Source organism: Ips typographus, linkage group LG2 (assembly GCF_016097725.1).
Source record: "Ips typographus isolate SLU linkage group LG2, UJ_Ityp_2.0, whole genome shotgun sequence".
Taxonomy (NCBI): Eukaryota; Metazoa; Arthropoda; class Insecta; order Coleoptera; family Curculionidae; genus Ips; species Ips typographus.
This window is the reverse complement of record NC_138423.1, coordinates 14652479-14675596: the sequence shown is the minus strand read 5'-3', so window position 1 is coordinate 14675596 and position 23118 is coordinate 14652479. Positions and strand designations below refer to the sequence as shown.

The 23118-nt window shown below is 33.3% G+C and overlaps 1 protein-coding gene across 2 annotated transcripts; it reads right to left on the bottom strand.

The window, feature by feature from the left end:
• Window positions 1-1960: 1960 nt before the first annotated feature.
• Window positions 1961-23094, bottom strand: LOC145725316 (putative tubulin polyglutamylase TTLL2). 2 transcript variants are annotated; one of them, XM_081974025.1, is made up of 13 exons: window positions 22823-23094; window positions 19678-20010; window positions 19446-19539; window positions 14810-14929; window positions 8120-8223; window positions 7899-8067; window positions 7563-7839; window positions 7309-7511; window positions 2794-2951; window positions 2575-2741; window positions 2431-2522; window positions 2197-2379; window positions 1961-2138 (listed from the first exon to the last, which is right to left on the bottom strand). In XM_081974025.1, the coding sequence occupies exons 3-13, from the start codon at window positions 19524-19526 to the stop codon at window positions 2010-2012; spliced, it is 1683 nt and encodes a 560-aa protein (XP_081830151.1). In that variant the 5' UTR covers window positions 19527-19539; window positions 19678-20010; window positions 22823-23094; the 3' UTR covers window positions 1961-2009. The 2 variants fall into 2 exon arrangements, with proteins under 2 accessions (XP_081830151.1, XP_081830152.1); XM_081974026.1 differs by having other exon boundaries at window positions 22831-23094.
• Between the last annotated feature and the right edge of the window lie 24 nt (window positions 23095-23118).

Sequence of the window (23118 nt, the reverse complement as noted above, 5' to 3'; positions counted from 1 at the left end):
AATTAAATATATCTACTATTATTTATTTATTTACATTATGTTTAAGTGAATAAACCTTAGTTTCACGTCTACTAAAGACTGTACATACAGGGTGTCTCAAAATCGATGGTTTAACGGGTATCTCAAAAATTAGCAAAAGTTTAGCAATGCGGTTTTCGCGAATCTGTGTTTGATTTTTGGGAAAGAAACAGCTGCCCCCGTTTCTGAGCTACAGTGTGTTTTGAACATCTGACAATTTGGAACCCCAGGTGTATTTGCTTTATCATCAGCGACGCAAAAAAGCTAGAAATGGCTTCCCATAAAAAATTTAACCTAGAATCCAAATATCTAATCCTTTCTTTCTGGAGCACACCGTTTATGAGATATGAACCAAACATATATTTTTTCATGGGACATCCTATATCTTTATGCAGATTTGGATTAAGCTAAAAACTACCTTTTCAAAAATACCCAACATTTTGGAGCTTAAGTGAAAACAAATATAGAAGTCTTTCTTTTACAGATTTTTGATGTTCTTCCAAATAACCGAGTTACGCTCGGTTGAACTTGGGTTAGGGTCTTTTAAAACACTTTTTTGCGCTTTGACACAGTTTTTAGGGTATATCTCCCTTTAGGAAGATATAAAGAAAAGGCCCTTTAGGACAAAGTGCCCTAATACAATCTGGTAAAGGATAAAATTTCCTACAACTTTCTCCTTTTACACTTTTTTCATATTTTTCCTTGAAGGTTTTCCATTTTTTTTCATATTTTATGTTTAACCCGGTTTTGACAGTGATCACGTGACATTTCCGCCATTTTGATTCTATTCAATAGTTTTATTCCAACCAGTTTTTCCAAGGTCACGTGATTTTTTAAAATCTTTTCTTCTGCTACGTGAAACAAGCACACACAATTCCTCCATTTTGACTCGTTTGTTGGTGATGTCACGTGACATTTGGCAGCTATTTTGACTGTTTTTTTATTTATAATGAAAAAAATTACGTCACTTTTTTCATCCATTACCCAACCATTTTATACACTCTTTCATTCAATCGTGAACAACTCTCTTATTTGACATAATCTATGGACTTTTGTATGTCGATGGATAGCTCATAAAATGGGCTTTGTAACGAATATTTTCATGCACTGTTTTGTTTGAACCCAAATGATCTCCTTATTTGACTGACATGGTAAGGACTTTAATATGTCGATAGGTAGCCAATAAAGTGGGCTTTATAAAAATATGACAACTTTGGTTAATTGGTTTGTCGATTTGGCGGCTAGAGGGCGTCAAAGTTGATGAATTTATTTTCCACTTTTTTTAGTCAGTGTTTCATTTATCGTAAATAACTCGCTTATTTGGTCCACACTATATAAACTTTTCTACGTCAATAGATAGCTAATGAGTAATGAAATTGACTTTCTAAAGATATGACAACACCGTTTGGCCGCTAGAGGGCTTCAAACTTAACCAATATTTCTCTCAACCTAGAGAATCGCTAATTGGTGATATTTTAAAGGATCAGAATCCACTAATGCCATTATGGTGTTTCTGACCTGCAAAAACCGTTTGAGAACCTGTTGTAATACTTTCAAGATTCAGAACACAGTTTGAAAGACACTGGGATTTCTGAGCTGCAAAAAACTGTTTCAAAGCTTCTAGTGATTGTTTTAAGGATCAGAAGACAGAAAGTTTTGGAGCCGGAAATACCATTTTGGTGTTTCTAAGCCCTAACAAATCTTGAAATCACATACAGCTTTTATATTACCCAAATAATAGAATAACCTTGACATTGACGAACAGATAAACATGCTCCATAAAAATTCATATACAAAGAAAATACGTGGGAGATTCCAAACATTGCTCTATCTTTTCTAGTTTTGGAGATACCCAGTGTAAAATCATCGAATTTGAGACACCCTTCATTAGAGGTACAGGGGGGTAGAGGACTAGTTGGAATAACGAATTATTATAACCATCAAATTTTTAAACATATATTTAAAGCTTTCAAACTACAAGAACACAACATTTATAGAGGTGGTATCCAAACATCTCCAGAGATATTCATATCCTGTTGTAGATATTCAGAAAGTTGGCTTTCAGAAGCTGTAGGATGTTTTTTTGCTAGATTCTTTGCAGTTTTATTGAACTTTACTAACTGAAAGTTAATTTGATTAGTCTGTACCTGCCAGAGCAATATATCTATATAAACCAACCTGGCTCACCATGGCCTTTACACCCATATTACCACCGTAAAAGCTTACATTGTTGTTTCTGTCCAGTTTGGATTCGCAGTTAAAAGGCCAAATTCTCACCCATCCACCTTCACGGGGTCGTGGACGTCTCCAATCTCTCCCGTTTCCCCACGTTTTGTATTTTTTACCTTCATCCTCCACTTGCTGAAACACCACAAAGTGATTTTTTAATCTAGTGTCCGACTGTATAATTACATTAAAAGGTTTTTCTTTTGGCACGGTGTAGTTATATGGCAAATTAGGGGTCATACCGTCCATTTGTACTTTTGGCAGTTTCATGTAAGTCTCTGGAATTATATTTATTTTTATAAAAATGTGTGTTCTAGTTTAGAATGTTACTTTGATTGTTGGCTGAAATTGACCGAAACCTTGACTTGGTACTCATGCTGCGCGAAGATACCTGGGGCGCAGACATTCTCTTGTATTTTTTTCTCCAGCGACCTGCAGCACTCAAAACACTCACCGTACCGCTGAGTGGGTCCTTTCGTTGACTATCCTCCTCCTCGCTACAATGTAATAATAACATAATAAATGCAAAAAATTGGTGTAACCACTCACTTTTCGCTTCTTTCTGAACTGTCCAAACAAACGTTAAAGATGGACAGTCCAGTGTTGAACAAAGGTAAACCAAGAAGATCAAACATGTCATGCAACATCGGCTTTTTTACCAGACTGTCCACATCACAGTCATTACTAAGCGCAGGACTTAAGTTGACCTTAAAAAAATGCAAAATCCATGTCAAAAAAGGAGACATACTTAAGTGTTTTATACAGGGTGTAGCTAAAATGTTAATTTTTAGTTTAGTTGGTGCTGTAAAATCACCATAATTGAGTCGTGTAGTAAATACTTATTTTTGATGAAGTATTAATTTGAAAATTACTCTGTTAAAACTAATGTGTGTGTGTGTTTCACGTATGACTTACATTATCTGTATGTGTAACATTTTTAGCTTATAAAATATAAATTTACTCAAAATAAAAATCTACCCTGGAAGTTAATGACCGTTTAACATTTTTTTTTATAAAATAGAGTAGCGTTAAAATTTATAATTTTTATTGATTTTATTTGGTTGCAATATCATTCTTTATGAGTGGTACTGTATCAATATGCTCAAAATGTATTTTAATTTTAAAATTATATGAATCATTCTTTAACTTGCATTTTATTTTCAACAATCTTTAGAACATTAGAACACACTTTAAAACTTTAAAAACTAATTTACAGGAAGTTTCATTAAGTTCTATAAAAACGTATATTTTTTTGCAAGGAAGCATACGATATAGGATTAGACTGTTTTGGAAGGCTTCCAACTGCATTAGAAGCATTTTGAAGTTTCCATAGTGTTCCAGAATCTTTTGAATTTTTTTGGACAGCATTTAAAGTTCTGGACTGCTTTGGACATTTGGAAACTTTTCGACGGTTATAGACAGTTCTAAAACCATTTGAAAGCTTATAGATTATTTTGAAAGCTTTTGGAAGGCTTTCGACTGCTTTAGAAGCGTTTTGGAGATTCTGGAGTGTTTTAGAAGCTTTTGAAATCGTTTTAGACTACTTCAGGAAACTTTGGAAGGATTTTGGACAGTTTAAACAGTATATTAAAGGTTCTGGGTCTGCTTCAGAGGCACTTGGAAACTTGGAGACGGTTCTAGACCATCTTCAAAACCATTTGGAAGCTAAAAGATTATTTTCGACGTTTCTAGAGTGTTTTAGAAGGTTTTCAAATTTTTTAGACTACTTCAGGAGCCTTTGGCGGGATCTTGGACAGTTTCATCAGCTGATTAAAGGTTATGGACTCCTTTAGAGGCATTTGGAAACTTTTAAAACTAACTAACTACTTGAGAAGCATACGAAAGCATTTAGACTCTTTTGAAATCTATTGGAAGCATCTAAACTAAGTGTAGAACATTTGAAAGCCTTTAGACTATTAAAACAGCTTTTGAAAGCTTCTAGACTGTTTTGGAAGGCTGCTTTAAAAGCAATTTGAGGTTTCTATAGTGGTTTAGAAGCTTTTGACTTTTTTGGACACCATAATGAAGGTTCTTTATTGCTTCAGAGGCATTTGGAAGCTTAAAGATTGTTTTGGAAGCTTTTGGAAAGCTTTCGACTGCTTTAGAAACATTTTGGAGTTTTTAGAGTGTTTTAGAAACTTTTCAAATTTTTGAAACTACTTCAGGCGCCTTTGGCAGGTTCTTGGACAGTTTCATCAGCTGATTGAAGGTTCTAAACTACTTTAGAGGCATTTGGAAACTCTTAGACGGTTTTAGAAATATTTGGAAGCTTTTAAAACTATCTACTTTAGAAGCATACGAAAGCATTTAGACTGTTTTGAAATCTTTTGGAAGCGTCTAGACTAAGTGTTGAGCATTTGAAAGCCTTTAGACTGTTTTGGAAGGCTTACAACTGCTTTAGAAGCATTTTGAAGTTTCTATAGTGGTTTAGAAGCTTTTGAATTTTTTTGGACAGCATATTGAAGATTCTGGTCTGCTTCAGAGGCATTTGGAAACTTGCAGACGGTTCTAGACAGTTCCAAAACCATTTGGAAGCTTAAAGATTGTTTTGGAAGCTTTTGGAAAGCTTTCGACTGCTTTAGAAACATTTTGTAGTTTCTAGAGTGTTTTAGAAACTTTTCAAATTTTTGAGACTACTTCAGGCGCCTTTGGCAGGTTCTTGGACATTTTCATCAGCTGATTGAAGATTCTGGACTACTTTAGAGGCATTTGGAAACTCTTAGACGGTTTTATAAATATTTGGAAGCTTTTAAAACTAACTAACTTCTTTAGAAGCATACGAAAGAATTTAGACTGTTTTGAAATCTTTTGGAAGCATTTAGACTAATAAAACAGCTTTTGAAAGCTTCTGGACTGTTTTGGAAGTCTTGCAACTGCTTTAGAAGCATTTTGAAGTTTCTATAGTGGTTTAGAAGCTTTTGAATTTTTTTGGACAGCATATTGAAGATTCTGGTCTGCTTCAGAGGCATTTGGAAACTTGCAGGCGGTTATAGACAGTTTTAAAATCATTTGGAAGCTTAAAGATTGTTTTAGAAGCTTTTGGAAAGCTTTCAACAGCTTTAGAAACATTTTGGAATTTCTAGAGTGTTTTAGAAGCTTTTCAAATTTTGTAGACTACTTTAGGAGCCTTAGGCAAGTTCTTGGACAGTTTCATCAGCATATTGAAGATTCTGGACTGCTTCAGAGGCATTTGGAAACTTGCAGACGGTTATAGACAGTTCTAAAATCATTTGGAAGCTTTTGGAAAGCTTTCGACTGCTTTAGAAGCATTTTGAAGTTTCTATAGTGGTTTAGAAGCTTTTAAATTTTTTTGAACAGCATATTGAAGATTCTGGTCTGCTTCAAAGGCATTTGGAAACTTGCAGGCGGTTATAGACAGTTTTAAAATCATTTGGAAGCTTAAAGATTGTTTTAGAAGCTTTTGGAAAGCTTTCAACAGCTTTAGAAACATTTTGGAATTTCTAGAGTGTTTTAGAAGCTTTTCAAATTTTGTAGACTACTTTAGGAGCCTTAGGCAGGTTCTTGGACAGTTTCATCAGCATATTGAAGATTCTGGACTGCTTCAGAGGCATTTGGAAACTTGCAGACGGTTATAGACAATTCTAACATCATTTGGAAGCTTTTGGAAAGCTTTCGACTGCTTTAGAAACATTTTGCAGTTTCTAGAGTGTTTTAGAAGCTTTTCAAATTTTGTACACTACTTTGGGAGCCTTTGGCAGGTTCTTGGACAGTTCCATCAGCTTGTTGAAGTTTCTGGATTACTTTAGAGGCATTTGGAAGGTCTTAGACAGTTTTAGAAACATTTTAAAGTTTCTATAGTGTTTTAGAAGCTTTAGAGAAATATTTTTAGGCAGTTTAAACAGCTTATTAAAGGTTCTGAACTGCTTTAGAGGCATTTGTAAACTCTTAAACGGTTTTAGAAATATTTGGAAGCTTTTAAACTTCTTTAGAAGCATACAAAAGCATTTAGACTGTTTTGAAATTTTTTCGAAGCGTCTATACTAATTCGAAAGCCTTTCGACTATTATAGATTGTTTTGGAAGCTTTTGGAAAGATTTCGACTGATCTAGAGGCATTTTCGACTGATCTAGAGGCATTTGGGTTTTAGAAGCTTTTGAATTCTACTTCAGGAGCTTTTGGAAGGTTCTTGGACAGTTGAAACAGCTTAATGAAGGTTCTGGACTGCTTCAGAGGCATTTGGAAACCTTTAGATAGTTCTAAAATGATTTGAAAGCTTATAGATTGTTTTGAACACTATTAGAAGGCTGCTTTAGAAGCAGTTTGGAGTTTCTAGAGTGTTTTAGAAGCTTTTGAAATCTTTTTAGACTCTTTCAACAGCCTTTGGAAGGTTCTTTGACATTTTAAACTGCTTATAGTTTTATGAAGTATCTTTGCAGTTTTAAGTTTAATGGCAGAATTGCTATTCTTACATTACAACAATAATTAACAAATAGTTAAGTATGGAGATGGACCATTTTATTTTGATAGCTCATCACCATAACTACTGTAAACCATAGAGCTATACAATACATATTTTGTAATAGTTATGTTGCTTTTTAGTGGTGTTTTAGAGTTTTATACTTTTATTGTCCAATGACGATGTTCAAGCGTTACTCGTTCTACGAAACTTTCAAATATTATGGTTGACTAAGAAGAGGATGTTGCATTATAATAACCACTAGATGAATATGTTTTTCTTTATATTGGTTTAACCGTAAAGTTTCAATTAGAAATTTCAATTCTTTTTAGCAATACTGAAGAATTTTACCAAAACCGTTAGAATCTCAACTCAAGAGATAATTAGACTGTTTAAAATTGACTTGATCACTATCTTTAACTGTCATTTGTCACAAATATTTCTTTGATTGCTACTTTCAATAATTTAACTAGTTTTAGCTAGTTCTAAAGGAAGGTAAATGATTTTTGAATATACAAAGATTAAGATTAAAAAAAAGTAAAATTTTGTGTGTTAAAATGTTAGTTGAGGCTATTTTTTCATTAAAAAAAATAACTATAACAAATATATAGCTGTTCAATTCTTTTCAACAAACAGTTAGTACTCACTTCTAGTAACCAAGGACGCAAAGTATTATCCACCAACACATCAAAACCAAAAAACTCAAAACAGTTGGTAGACGGTGAAATTTGCTGCACTTGACTCAAAATGGTTAATGTAACCAATGACGTAATCTTCTGCCATATCAACCAGTCTGGTATGAAAGCCTGCTGGAAATACCGTCTTAACTGCCTTAAGGTCCATTTACATCCTGAATTAAACCACTGAACTAGCAAAAATTTGAATTGTAAACAGATCTTACCAGATCCAACGCGGTCCTTCATCTCCGCATAACCAGGACCGAGTTTATTAATTGAGGAATTGGTCAAATGTCTAAATGGGTTCCTCAAATCGTTCAAACTGAATTTGTCGGTACCAAATCTGGCTATTCCCTCCCTGTACATGTAGATCGTGAGTGGATGATATGAAGGAACGCAAACGTACAGTCTCAAGTCGAATTTGTACCCTCCAATCAGAAGAGGTTTCTCTATGTAACGTTGCACCACTGTGTTTGTATCGTAGTTTAATTCACTAAGTTTCTATTTATTGTTTTATTATTAGATGTTAAATAGAGTTTTGTAAAGATTTTTTCAGTTACCTTGAACAAAAAAATCCCTTTTCCTTGACTTTGTGCCACAGGCTTACATATCCAGATTGGTTTTTCATCCAGACTGTAGTTGGTTTCGTTCCGACCACTTTGAGGTCGGCTTCTACTACATTCTGCAGCTAGTTTGGTGTATTCGAGTGGTAGATTGTAGCCGTGAGGACTAAAATTTGATGGTTTTCTAAAGCGGTTAGTGTGAGTTTAAGAGTAAATACCTAAAATCGTACACAGAGCCATAAACTTTCCTCATGCATCTCATGTAACGTATCAGATTGTCTTTTCTGCAGATCGTTGATCCTTTAGGGATGTGGTTCAGATACTAGAAAAAAAATAAATATTTGCGTAAATGACATCACTGGTCATAGTTTGTGATTGGTCAAGAAAAAGCAGCAAGCTGAAAAGTGCTTTTTTGCCTTACAAAATGTATGGCAAAATTTTTGTAAGAATCCTTTTTTGGAAGCAAAGTCGGATTAACAAAATTCAAATTTTTCTACTTCTTCTTTTACTTTATTTTTTTATTTCTGCAATAAATTTTGTAAATATTTCTTATTCGTCAAACTGGCAAAACCGTCTAGAGATATGGATTGAATTTTTTTATGAAATACCATTTTTTTCTACTAAAATTACCTACTGTATGTACAGGGTGTCCCAATAAGCCGTGCACGCGGCTGTTTCTCGAAAACTATTCATAGTATGGCTACGAAAACATTTTTTTATTAATAAATGTGGCCATGGAAAAATGCTGGAAATAATTTTCAGCTTTCTAAATCCACCGCTAAGGGGGGGATTTCGATACCACTAAAATGAAAAATGTCCAAAAACTCATCACATAGATACTCAAGATATAGTAAAAATCTCATAAAAGTAATCCCCTATTATCTATGAAGAACTTTCCTATTTAACTTTTTTTTCTATCTCTTCAAATAAAGAGGTGGGAGTAGTCCAAAGTTTGGTTTGAAAGAAATGAAATATCTCGAAAACGGCTAACCGTAGAAACTTCATTTTTGCGGCATTTTCTGTATTGTAGAGTGTCCCAAAACAATGTTATTTGTTTTGTTATTTACCATTTAGTTTTTGGTATTTTCGATAGAGAGCGTTTTTACAAAAATTGCACTTTTATCTTAGATATCTCGAAAAAATCAAATGCAATGGTAAGCTTTCTATTACTTATTCCATAAGCAATCTATCGTTGTTTGTGTAATCAATTCCTCTACAAAAATCATCTATTTGGCATTTTACACTTTCAAGTCACTGGTGAGTGAGTTTTGACAGTTATGACGACTGTCACGTGACGCGAGGAACATATTAAAGCGTCCCTTAGCGTCTTAACTATGAAATTTGGCTCCATGAAGCTTTAAACACAACTTCCAGTGCAATTCCTCTAAGAAACTCATTTATTTCACATTGTATACTTTCAGGTCACTGATTAGTGAGTTTTGACAGTTATGACAGCTGTCACGTGACGCAAGCAACGTATTAAAGCGTGTCTTAACGTCTTAACTGCCAAATTTGGCTCCATGGAGCTGTAAACACAACTTACATTGCAATTCGTCAAAGAAACATATCTATTTGGAATTTTACACTTTCAAGTCACTGGTGAGTGAGTTTTGGCAGTTATGACAGCTGTCACGTGACACTAAGAAAATATTAAAGCGTCTCTTAACGTCTTAACTATCAAATTTGGCTCCCTGGAGCTGTAAACACAACTTACAGTGCAATTCCACAAAGAGGCATATCTATTTGGCATTTTAAACTTTCAAGTCGCTGTTGAGTGAGTTTTGACAATTATGACAGCTGTCATGTGACGCGAGCTACATATTAAAGTGTCTCTTAACGTCTTAACTGTCAAATTTGGCTCCATGAAGCTGGAAACATAACTTACAGTGGAATTCCACAAAGCGGCACATCTATTTGGCATTTTAAACTTTCAAGTCGCTGGTGAGTGAGTTTTGACAATTATGACAGCTGTCATGTGACGCGAGCTACATATTAAAGTGTCTCTTAACGTCTTAACTGTCAAAATTTGGCTCCATGAAGCTGTAAACACAACTTACAGTGCAATTCCTTTAAACACTCATCTATTTGACATTTTGTACTTTCAGGTCACTGGTTAGTGAGTTTTGACAGTTATAACAGCTGTCACGTGACGGAAGCAACGTATTAAAACGTTAACTCTTAACGTTTTAACTGCCAAATTTAGCTCCATGGAGCTGTAAACACAACTTAGAGTGCAATTCCACAAAGAGGCATATCTATTTGGCATTTTATACTTTCAGGTCGCTGGTGAGTGAGTTTTGACAGTTATGACAGCTGTCACTTGACGCGTGGAAAATATTAAAGCATCTCTGAACGTCTTAACTGTCAAATTTGGCTTCATGGAGCTGTAAACATAACTTACAGTGCAATTCCTCAAAGAAACACATCTATTTGGCATTTTATACTTTCAGGTCACTGATGAATGAGTTTTGACAGTTATGACAGCTGTCATGTGACGCGAGCAACATAATCAAGCGTCTCTTTTAACGTCTTAACTGCCAAATTTGGCTCCATGGAGCTGTAAACAAAACTTACAGTGCAATTCCTCAAAGAAACACATTTATTTGTCATTTTATAGTTTCAAGTCGCTGGTGAGTGAGTTTTGACCGTTATGACAGCTGTCACGTGACGCAAGCAACGTATTAAAGTGTTCCTTAACGTCCCAAATGTGATGTTTGGTTCCATGAAGCTGTAAACACAACTTACAATGCAATTCCGCAAATTAGCGACTATTTCTAAATTTATAGTTTTAGGTCACTGGTGAACGGGTTTCGTCAGTTATGACAGCTGTCACGTGACGTAAGAAAAGTATAAAATTATCTCTTTTAATGTCAAAACTGTAAAATTTGTCTCCATGGAGCTGTAAAGACAGTGTGGTTCCTCTAAGAAACCCATCTACTTGACAATTTAGTAACCAGTAATTATAATTCATCTTTCAAAAGTAACTTTTGAAAGATGGACATTCATTGCATTTGATTTTTTTGAGATATCTAAGATGAAAGTGCAATTTTTGTAAAAACGCCCTCTATCGAACAGGCCGAAAACTAAATGGAACATTGGTTTGGGTACAGGACATAAAATGTTTTTTAAAATGCCTCAAAAACAAAGTCTCTACAAATAGCGGTTTTCGAGATATTTCATTTCTTTCAAAGCAAACTTTGGACTACTCCCACCACTTTATTTGAAGAGATAGAAAAAAAAGTTAAATAAGAAAATTCTTCGTAGTTGAAAATAGGGAATTACTTTTATGAGATTTTTACTATACCTTTCCCTTTAAATTTCAGAGTTTTTGGACATTTTTCATTTTAGTGGTATCGAAAAAAAAATATTTTCAGTATTTGCTCTTGTCCACATCTACTAATAAAAAAAAATTCTTGTAGCCATACTACGTATAGTTCCCGAGGAACAACCGCGTGCACGGCTTATTGGGACACCCTGTACATGCTAAAATTTATTATAAAACGTTTTTTCTTCATACATACAAATTTTCAAACAAATTTTGACTTAAATTAGATACGTTAAAGGTAATCTTAATAATCTTGATTTTCTTCCGCAAAAGTTCTAAAGAAAATTGTCTTTAAAACAAGAGAATTAAAAAAAAACCATTTTTTTAATTTTGAAATAAATTTTAAAACAAACCTAACCTTTAGAAATCTCACAAAACTCGATTAAAATTATTTGGAATACGAAAAAAAATTGCGCAAACGGAAATAGACCGAATTTTTCATTTTTTGATTACACAGTCAATACTCGGATCAGTGGTAACTTTCAAAAGATTATTTAGATTATCATAAAGAGCAAGAAAATACTATTAATCATCCAGAAAATTATTAAAATTGAGTCAATCAATTTCAAGAAACAGTCGCTGAAAATGAGTAAAATATTTTTTATTATACTTAACAGAAAATACTACATTTTCAACTCTTTATAAAATACAGTAAATATGACATTTTCGGAACAGCGCACGGAAATTTTTTCCCGATCCCTCTTTCCGTGCGCTTAATAATAAACATAGATATCCATGATACCTACTAGATATCCTATGGCAACCCGAAGAAAAAAAAGAAACGAGTAATGTGTCTATAGCAACGATTAATTTATTAATGACAAATTTTATTTTCTGTCAGTGAAAATTAAGTATTTATGTATTTATTCACCGCCTTCTTTACAAGAAAGCCTAGAATGTGACTTTTAATGGCGGCGTTATCGGATTTTTTTTTGTACACAAACCTATGGAGATGCAGTAGAAAATATGTTTTTTTTTATTTTTTCGTGTAGTTGATTAGAAGTTGTGAGTGAAAAATCAAAGAACGCTTCATTCCTGATCCAGATATGTATAGATATGGCTTTTTATATCCAATAAAGTCCAGCCAAAGCAAGTTTGGTTAGAACCCTTTGTCTTGGAAAGTAGGAACAAACTAATGTAAAAACTGCTCAATCAAAGAAAATTTGGAAATTCTTGAATCTAGGTAAGCAAAACTGGTAAATGGGTTTTATATTATTACCAAGACCTTTCTTTTAAAATGTAAATGTGCCAATAGAACTTCTAAAAGCTGTCCTGTTTCTTCAGAGTAAACCTTTGTTGCTCTCAAAATGCAGGCGGCCTCAAAATGTAACTCACATAAGTCACATACCAATGTATGTAAGAGGCAATAAGTTTTACTGAATGAGAAAGCATATTGTACTTACCACTGAGTATTGTGTTGGAGTAAAATCATTCCACTTCAAAGCTTTCAACCACTGTTGGGTTCGAGCAGGGTCTTTTGGAAAGTAAAAGACTGACACTTTTGGGTCTTTCACCAAATTGCTTTTAGAAATTTGGCAAACAACCAGTGGACGGCATATTGTAGAGGCAATAGAATTTAAGTTAAAAAACCAACCACAAATTATAGAACAATGAAGGACACAAACTACACTTTCACTAGAACAATAAACATATAAACAACAATATATAATAGCAAACAAAAATTACTTTGGCAAGTAATCCCAAGTCTTGACTTTAAACCTTAAAAATTAATTTAATCATCCAAAAACTCAATTTCCACAATACAAACAAATGCAAACTGTCAATCCCATATTTCGGCCATATTGGAATTTTTGGCATGCACCTTCTTGGCTTTCTTGTACAGAGGGCGGTGATTTATTACATTTTGCAAAAATGAATTCAGATTGTGAAGAAAATCCCGAAATTGATTCCCGAAAATATTTTACAACGAGCGGCAGAAGTGAGTGCAGATTTATTACCAGTGAAATCCAGGTTGAGATATGAACAAGAATATAACAGTTTTACCGAATGGCGGACTCAGAAACGAATCAAAATTGTGAGTGACGATATTCTTTTAGTATATTTTTCTGAAAAAGCCAACACTATGAAATCCTCCACTTTATGGAGTCGATTCTCTATGTTAAAGAGTTGTTTGGCAATAAAAGAAAATACTCACCATCAATATCCAAAAACGATTGCTTTTTTGAAACGACAAGCTGTAGGATATATACCAAAGAAATCCAAGATTCTTACAGCAGAACAAGTAACCAAATTTTTATGTGAAGCTTCAGATGGAGAATATCTACTAGCAAAAGTAATTTTAGTGTTTGGCATCTTCGGTGCATGCCGCAGAGATGATTTAATACGTTTGAGTTTAGATGATGTGGAAGATAATGGGCGTTTCCTTGTCGTGTTCTTACGAGATGGAAAAACTCACAGGTCAAGAAGTTTTACCATTACCAATGAAAATTGCAAATTCGATCCCTGTATAATTTACCGTAAATACGCAGATCTCCGCCCTAAACATATGAAGAGTAGAAGATTATTTGTTGCATACCGAAACCAAAGATGTTACGCTCAACATGTTGGGTGCCATACTATCAGTGGTATTCCAAAACTTGTTGCAAAATACCTAAAACTAAAAAATCCCGAAGAATATACCGGACATGGGCTAAGGCGCTCTTCGGCAACCATGTTGGTGGAAAACGGCGGTGATTTGCTCACTTTGAAAAGACACAGAGGATGGCTTTCTTCCAATGTAGCAGAAGGATATATAGAAGAGTCCATACAAAGAAAAATTGAAGTATCACGGAAGTTGTTTAGCTCTTGTAACTTGGAAACTACAACATCTGTAACAGTCAATCAAGAGAACCAAAGCACACACGAACACTCCGCTTCAACATCTTTAGCAGAGTCTTTAGTTCAACAAAAAGAAATGCAAAAGGGATTGAGCTTCAACAATAATACGAATTGTACAATAAATATTACTATTAATAATAACGGTTCTGTCCAAAATTAATTTTCTTAGAATTACCTACTTGTACTTTTTTTGTTAATTTGAGTTGTATGTACTTACATTTTTACTGTTTTAAAAATAAAAATAAATATTCCCGATTTTCTTAATAATTTTTTGCGATATTTTTTGTTTATGTTGATTTCAGGTACCTAAGTATAATAAAAAATATCGTTCATTACTCGTCCAGAAATGGATTTTCGGTTCTTGCATGACTTCCCGTGTTCGGCTGCGCCTCACACGAGAATTTGTCACGCGCGCACGGAAAAATCCTCATTTCTGTACTGGTAATGAAATATACTAATTCTGGAGCAGTTTAGTTTCAAAAGTTTGGGGCGGTATTTTAGTGTGACGGATAAATAATAAAACTTGGTAAACACTGAAGATGAAGTAATTAGATGTAACACTAGAAGCAGTCTTTTTGAGTTTGAATATCATCGATTACACTAAAACTGAATAACCACACAAAAGAAACTAAAATCTAATTTAATAAACTTTGTTATCCTGTAAATACATACATGTCTGAATGTAGGAAGTTTATTGTCTCATTTGTTATGGAAAATTAAAAAAAAATGTGGTGCATATTCTTACCTGCCAAACATAAATATTTTTATGATGATTACTAGAAAAACCAGTGGTTCTCCACCACAAATTCCAATTATTCTCGTTAATATCCGGATTATGCTCTTTCCATCCCCGTTCCAGACAAACCTAGAAAAAAATCAATGCATAAATGTCCTTTCTGTACCAACCCCCATACTTAACAATGATCAAAATCGTTGCTAATAATTTCCAAAATCCTTGCATAATTAAGTTTCATGCACCATTTGCATTTTCGCTATGCATTCTAAATGGCGCAATTTACTCCGATTATGCAACAATTTATATTACTTTACTAAGATGACATTAACTCTATAAATAATCACCGTACTGGAAAAGTTTATATTGTTTTAGCTTTGCATGTCGTGCAACTTTGTAAAATAAATTAGATGCGTTCCTACCAATCTTATTAACCAGAAATTAGGTTAAATGCAGGCTTACTTTATAAGTAATAATAATTGCGGTTTATTTTGAAATATTTGTATATTCCTGCATGGTACAAACGCATATCTGCGTGTGTGTCTTTTAGAAGTAGCTAGTAAAAAAATTACATGGTTAAGAGTTAAAAATATAATTAGTTTAGTTAAATTGTCACTAAATTAAGGCAGAATTAAAACTAAACAATCTTAAAAAATATTTTACTGAGAATTTTTCCTAAAATTTCGCTTGCATAACCGAAAAGGTCGTAATAAAGGTGCCACATGCAAACTATTTTTCCCTAAAGCCATAAAGTTTCCCAACTTACTCGAAACAATGTACTGGCTCTATTTTTTTTCGATTTGTTTTCACATTGAAATAGTTTCCGTGTAGATTGTCTGAATTAATTACGACACTTTGAGGAAGATACATCGTGCAAATTTAGGGCAACATGCAAAACACAGTCCTTCATTTGTAACATTAATTGGATAAGGAAATTCAGATTTAGAAAGTTTTTTCGGTTTGTTTTATTTTATTTTCTATTATATATATTTTATTTGTTTTATCTATTTTATAATTAAAGATAGTAAGTTTATTGGTTGTGGTATATTTTAAAGTTAGTAAACAGCTATTGCTTATACAAAATGTGTATGAACCGTCAAAAACGTATTTTACCTACATTTTCAACTTTAGTTAATAAACTAACTCTATAATGCTTTTTGCAACAATTAAAGGTTTTAATTAACTACTTTTTTTTTCATATTTCTTAATTCACCTGAAAAAATAAAATTTAACATGTTTTAACAAACACTACAACCATCTATGTTTTTGTGGGAATAACAGTGATTTTAAAGCCATTGACTTCCAATGGGGAATGCTACTATAATCAAACTTTATTAAAACTTTTGTTTCATCTTAAAGCTAATGAAGAAACATCTCTAAACCGATAAAAATTTTATCAAGTGATTAACACATTTTTTCGTAATTAATTAAAAAAGATACGTGTGACGTCACGTGCAGTTTTTTACTTTTGGCAATGTCGCTTTTAATCAGTTAGTGAGTGCAAGAGAGGCACTACATGAAACAGACAAAGATCGACATGGATTTATTGACAATATTGACATTGACGTACACCAAAGAAGAAATTCTTCAATATAACATCATAACCAGTATAACCACAGTTTAACCTCAATAATATTGGTATTGAATATTATTGTTTTTATTTTGTGAACTTTTTCTTTCAATCTTTCCAAGTGTTTAAATGTACTTTCTACTCTTGAGCAATCATATACTACTTACAATAAATAGATCTTCACAACAGTACAAGCAATGTTGCCAGGTCTACCGTTACAACGGTATATCTACCGTTTTTGTGGTTCTTCTACCGTTCTCTTTTGTATATAATCTGCCGTTTTTAATTACGTCATTGCCATAATGTTGGTTGTGAAAATATTTATATATTTTTTTAGTTTAATAAGGATTCTAAAAATGCCCTTAAAACAGTCATTTTCTTACTACAAATTATTCTCTAAAACCACGTGATCTGGTCTGTCACTAACGTCAAAATTGTCAAACCATGTTCAAAAGTTGCAAAAATCAGGGGTAAGAAAGGTTTCCTTGCAGTATTTCATATAAAACGTGTTTCTGAGATTTATGACAGTTATTTTGCCAATTGTCACCTGACTGTCTAACTAAATGGTGTTCTACAATCACGTGACAACTGTCACTAACGTCAAAACTGTCAAACCATGTTTGCCAATTATCACGTGACCGTCTAGCTAAATAGTGTTCTACAATCACATGACAATTGTCAATAACATCAAAACTGTGAAACCATGCTCAAAAGTTGCAAAAATCAGAATTTAAAAACGTTTTCTTGCAGTAGTTGATATAAAACGTGTTTCTGAGAATTATGACAGTTCTCTTGACAATTATCACGTGACCTCTAGCTAAATAGTGTTCTATAATCACGTAACAACTGCCACTAACGTCAAAACTGTCAAACTATGCTCAAAAGTTGCAAAAATCAGGGTTTAGAAACGTTTCCCTACAGTATTTGATATAAAATGTGTTTCTGAGAATTACGACAGTTATTTTGCAAATTGACACGTGACCGTCTAACTAAATAACGGTCTACAATTACGTGACAACTGTCACTAACGTCAAAATTGTCAAACCATGCTCAAAAGTTGCAAAAATCAGGGGTAAGAAACGTTTTCTTGCAATATTTGATATAAAACGTGTTTCTGAGAATTATGACAGTTATTTTGCCAATTATCACGTGACCGTCTAGCTAAATAGTGTTCTACAATCACGTGACAACTGTCAATAACGTCAAAACTGTCAAACTATGCCCAAAAATTGCAAAAATCAGGAGTAAGATACGTTTCTTTGCAGTATTTCATATAAAACGTGTTTCTGAGATTTGTGACAGTTATTTTGCCAATTGTCACATGACTGTCTAACTAAATGGTGTTCTACAATCACGTGACAACAGTCACTAACGTCAAAACTCTCAAACCATGCTCAAAAGTTGCAAAAATCAAGATTTAGAAACGTTTTCTTTCAGTATTTGATATAAAACATGTTTTTGAGATTTATGACAGTTATTTTGCCAATTGTCACGTGACCGTCTAACTAAATAATGTTCTACAATCACGTGACAATTGTCACTAACGTCAAAACTTCCAAACCATACTCAAAAGTTGCAAAAATCAGGGTTTAGAAACGTTTACTTGTAGTATTTGATATAAAACGTATTTCTGAGATTTACGACAGTTATTTTGCCAATTGTCACGTGACCGTCTAGCTAAATAGTGTACTACAATCACATGACAATTGTCAATAACGTCAAAACTGTCAAACCATGCTCAAAAGTTGCATAAATTAGGGTTTACAAACGTTTTCTTGCAGTATTTGATATAAAACGTGTTTCTGAGAATTAAGACAGTTATTTTGACAATTATCACGTGACATCTAGCTAAATAGTCTTCTTAAGTCACGTGACATAATGATTGACTTCAATAACCAAACATATTTTAAGGAAAAATTACGTTCTATCAGCAACAAAAACGAAGAGCGGTAGAATCTGTTCAAAATGATTGAGCTGGCTAAATGCCCAGAAATGTTGAAAAAAAACTGAGTGATTGATTTTAAATGCCAAACGTATTTTTAAAGTATTTCTAAGAAAAATTTTTAAGAAGAATTACGTTCTATAAGTATCAAAAAATAAGAGTGACAGAATTTGTTGAAATGATTGAGTTGAGTGAGGCTAATTACCTAAAAATTTTGAAAGAAGACTCAATTTAAAAGCCAAACATATTTTAAACAAAAATGATGCCCTACCAGCGCCGAAAAAGAAGAGTGAGAATCTTTTGTAATGATTGTGCTGGCTCTGCTCAGAAATTTTGAAGGAAGACTTCCTTATTGATTTTAAAAGCCAAACATATTTTAAAGAAAAAATACATTTACATTGCATAAAAACGAAGAGCAGAAGAATCTGTTCAAATGACTGAGCTGCTCAAGCATCCACACATTTCGAAAGAAGCCTGATGATTGATTTCAAAATCCAAACATATTTTAACGAAGAATTACGTTTTATCAGCGCCAAAAAATAATAAGAGCAGAAGAATCTGTTCAACTGATTGAGTTGACTAATTACTCAGAAGTTTTTAGGGAAGACTTCTTCTGAGTGACTTCAAAAAAAGAATGTTCTATAAGCACCAAAAAAGAAGAGCGGAATATTTTTTTCAAATGATTGCTTAGGTAACAGCCCAGAAATTTTGAACATATTTTAAAGAAGAATTAAGTTTTACCTACATAAGTGATTTTTTAACTATAACTTTGACTAATATAATGAGGAATTTTACTGCACTAGTGTAGTATTAAGGGTTTTACTATACTCTTTTTATCACTTATTACAACAGCAGTACTCAACTCATAATGGTATTAATCATTACCATGCTAGTTGAAGATAAAAATGTATACGTAAAAAGCCATTTAGGTAATTAACTTTTCCCTCATGTTTAACTAATTTTCTTAATTTGCATAATATTATCAATAGTGAATTTTTTTGTATAATTAATAGTCTAGTGCATTTTAGCGGTGTTCCAGTTTATTATACAGGGCAATGCGTTTATTTTTTATGTGTTTTATAAAAATAGTCACGTTGCGTGTTTGCGTGCTGCCATAAACAATTGTCATACCATACCTGTGTCAAAAGTGGAGGACCAGTTCCGTTTTCGTTGATTCTGAATATGAATGGTCCATTTCCGAAACATTCCTCAAACATTATCGCTCCAACCCTACAAAAAGCTTTTTTATAAAGTACCACAATATTTTGTTCTTAATCTAAAACTGAAAAATTCAGCTAAAAATCTTTCAACTCATCACACTTTTTTTAAGAGTGTATCCTTGTTTTGTCAGAATTGAAAAGAACTTACACTAATAATAAGTTTAGAGCCGCTCAATCAACTAACTCGTAAACAAACGAAACGGATTTTCGAGCTGGGAACAAACTTTACAGAACAGAGTTTCGTAGACGACTGGCAGGATCGGGGAAATCCAGAGTTGCCAAGCTGGAAAGGCACGACGGTGACATGCGATCGGTGGGCCATTCATACTTTCCTGAAAGCTCATGTACCAGGTTAAAACCATTGTGGACGTTTAGGCACACACATACGCCGACGTCGGCGGTTTCTCCCTTCAATGTCGTTGTTAATATTTCGAGGACAAAATGGGGAGAAAACTTGATACGTAACCTGGCATTTTCAAGGCTGCAACAGAATAAAAATTGCGTAAAAATAATACGGTTAAGAAAAATGTAATTTAAAAAAGTGTGTGTCGTACTTTAATGAGTTATAACACACACAAAAGGAATTATTTAAAAGTAGTGGTGGGTAAATTACCGGTAAAGTAAGTAATTTGACCAGACCCACTGGTAAATTATGAATACTGTGTTTCTGGCAGTTCAAACTTTGACACCGCTTTTTTCCCAAATTTTGTAGTAGTTTTTTTAGGTTATTGGATAGGAAATTTAATGGGAATTTCAAAAATGTGCTTAAAACAGTCATTTTCTCACTCCATGTAGGCTTTACAGGCAAATTTGATATTTACTTTCCATTCAAACTGTGTCTCTGGCAGTTCGAACTTTGACACCGCTTTTTTCCGTGACTGTACCAAACTTTGCGCAGTGTTTTTCAGGTTGTTGGATAGGAAATTTAGTGGGGACTCCAAAAATGTGCTTAAAACAGTCATTTTCTCACTCAAGGTAGGCTTTACAGGCGATTATGTCCTTGACTCTCTATTCAAACTGTGTCTCTGGCAGTTCAAACTTTGACACCGCTTTTCTCCTTGACTGTAGTGTTTTTCAGGTCGTTGGATAGGAAATTTAGTGGGGATTTCAAAAATGTGCTTAAAACAGTCATTTTCTCACTCCAAGTAGGCTTTACAGGCGATTTTGTCCCTGACTCTCCATTCAAACTGTATCTCTGGCAGTTCAAACTTTGATACCGCTTTTCTCCCTCACTGTACCAAACTTTGTAATGTTTTTCAGGTTATTCGACAGGAAATTTAGTGGGATTCCAAAAATGTGCTTAAAACAGTCATTTTCTCACTCCAAGTAGGCTTTACAGGCAATTTTGTCCTTGACTTTCCATTCAAACTGTGTTTCTGGCAGTTCAAACTTTGACACCGCTTTTCTCCCTGACTGTACCAAGCTTTGTAGTATTTTTCAGGTTTTTGGATAGGAAATTTAGTGGGGATTCCAAAAATGTACTTAAAACAGTCATTTTCTCACTCCAAGTAGGCTTTACAGGCAATTTTGTCCTTGACTTTCCATTCAAACTGTGTTTCTGGCAGTTCAAACTTTGACACCGCTTTTCTCCCTGACTGTACCACACTTTGTAATGTTTTTCAGGTTGTTGGATAGGAAATTTAGTGGGGATTCCAAAAATGTGCTTAAAACAGTCATTTTCTCACTGCAAGTAGGCTTTACAGGCAATTTTGTCTTTGACTTTCCATTCAAACTTTGTTTCTGGCAGTTCAAACTTTGACACCGCTTTTCTCCCTGACTGTACCAAACTTTGTAGTGTTTTTCAGGTTATGGGATAGGAAATTTAGTGGGGTTTGACAAGCAAGTTTGTCTCTGATTCTCAAATCTGTGCTCAGTAGTGACAAAAATCAGGGTTTAGAAAAGTTTTCTTGTAGTATTCAATACAAAACGTGTTTCTGAGGTTTATGACAGTAATTTTGACAGTGGTCATAAGCTAAATTATCGTCCAAAAACCACGTGGTATCTGTCACTAATGTCAAAACTGTCAAATTTGCCTAGAATTTGCAAGAATTACAGTGTAACAGAGTTTTCTTACAGTTTTCAAAACGAACGTGTATCTGAGATTTATGCCAGTTATTTTGATAATTACCAGTTTGTAAATGTAAATTACAAGTTTTTCTTTATTACAAATAATAAAGTAAAATCCCGACGTTTCTGCTGTTTTAGAAAACCATTGTCAACATTATTCATTATTTTAAATACTGCTATTTTTTAGCAAATTCTGTAAGAACTATTTGTCCTAATTTAAATGTTGTTCAACACTTAATTGTTTGAATTTTAGGCTCAAAAAATTATAATCGTTTCTCAATTAATGAAAAAAAATTAACATTATTAATTGACAACTATAAAATTACAGTTAAGGAAATTTTACTCGACTTTTAAGTCTTAAAATGTTTTCAAAAATTAAAAACGTGTATTTTTCCTGAAAATTAATTATTTGGAATATCCAGAGTCAGTTTGCAATTTTTGAAAATTTAGAAAACAAGTTTTTTTATGGTGTATAATTGATTTTCGGAAATTTTTAAAGTCATCTAATATCAATTTGTAATTTTCGATCTGCCATTTTCATCTTGTTTTAAAATTTTTATTTCTTAAATTTTTTTTCTAAATTTAAAAAAATGTGTTTTTGTCATGTGAAAACGATTCTATGGAATTTCTGGAGTCATTTGCAATTGTTAATTTGCAATTTCTGATCAGTTTTTTTATTTTCATAAATTTGTACAACTCATTTTTTTATCTTTAATCATATAAGAGCGAGTTATAACTTTATTAAATTTTCGCTAGGTGGATTAATTGTCATTTTAGTGAATAAATCATGGTTTAAGTCACTTGTATAAATAACCATAATAGTGGCCAATCGTTTTAAATAAATTAGTAAAAAGTAAAATTTCCTTTTTTTTATATCTCCGGAAGTAGTAAACATTTTTGATAAAACTATAAATTGCCATAATTTGTAATCAACTCAGTATCTCTTACGGTTTTGGAGATCCCTATACCTACACACGAATTGGTGCTATTGCTAATGCAATAAATGGTGTAAAAAGAAAAATGTTACATACTTTCCACTTGTTGAATTAATTAAAAGTGTAGTTCGGTTATTCCTCGTTTCACGAATCAAACAATAAGACAGTTATCACGTGACTGCGCTAATCGTACACAATGAATTGTAACGTGACAATTGTCAAGTTTAAGTTTGCTTGGTGTAAGAAGGAATAACCGAACAGAATTTATAATAAATATTATGAATAAGTTACCATGTTACCATGCACAATTCGTCTTTCTTATTCCCATAAAGCATTCTACGGGCCAGTGTTCTCCAAAACCATTTCCACTAACTTTCACCCGGTAATAAACGTAAAAACATAATTTTAATTAGTCGCCCAATTTCGGTAATGGCGCACAACAAACGAGAAACGACCCGTCCTCGTTAACTTTTAATGGCATTCGTGTCCTTTAATAATATCTGCGATGAACGAAAGCTTAGAACATACTATTACTGATGACGTAAGGAAATCATCGATTTTCCTAGCTATATTATATTTAGCACGTG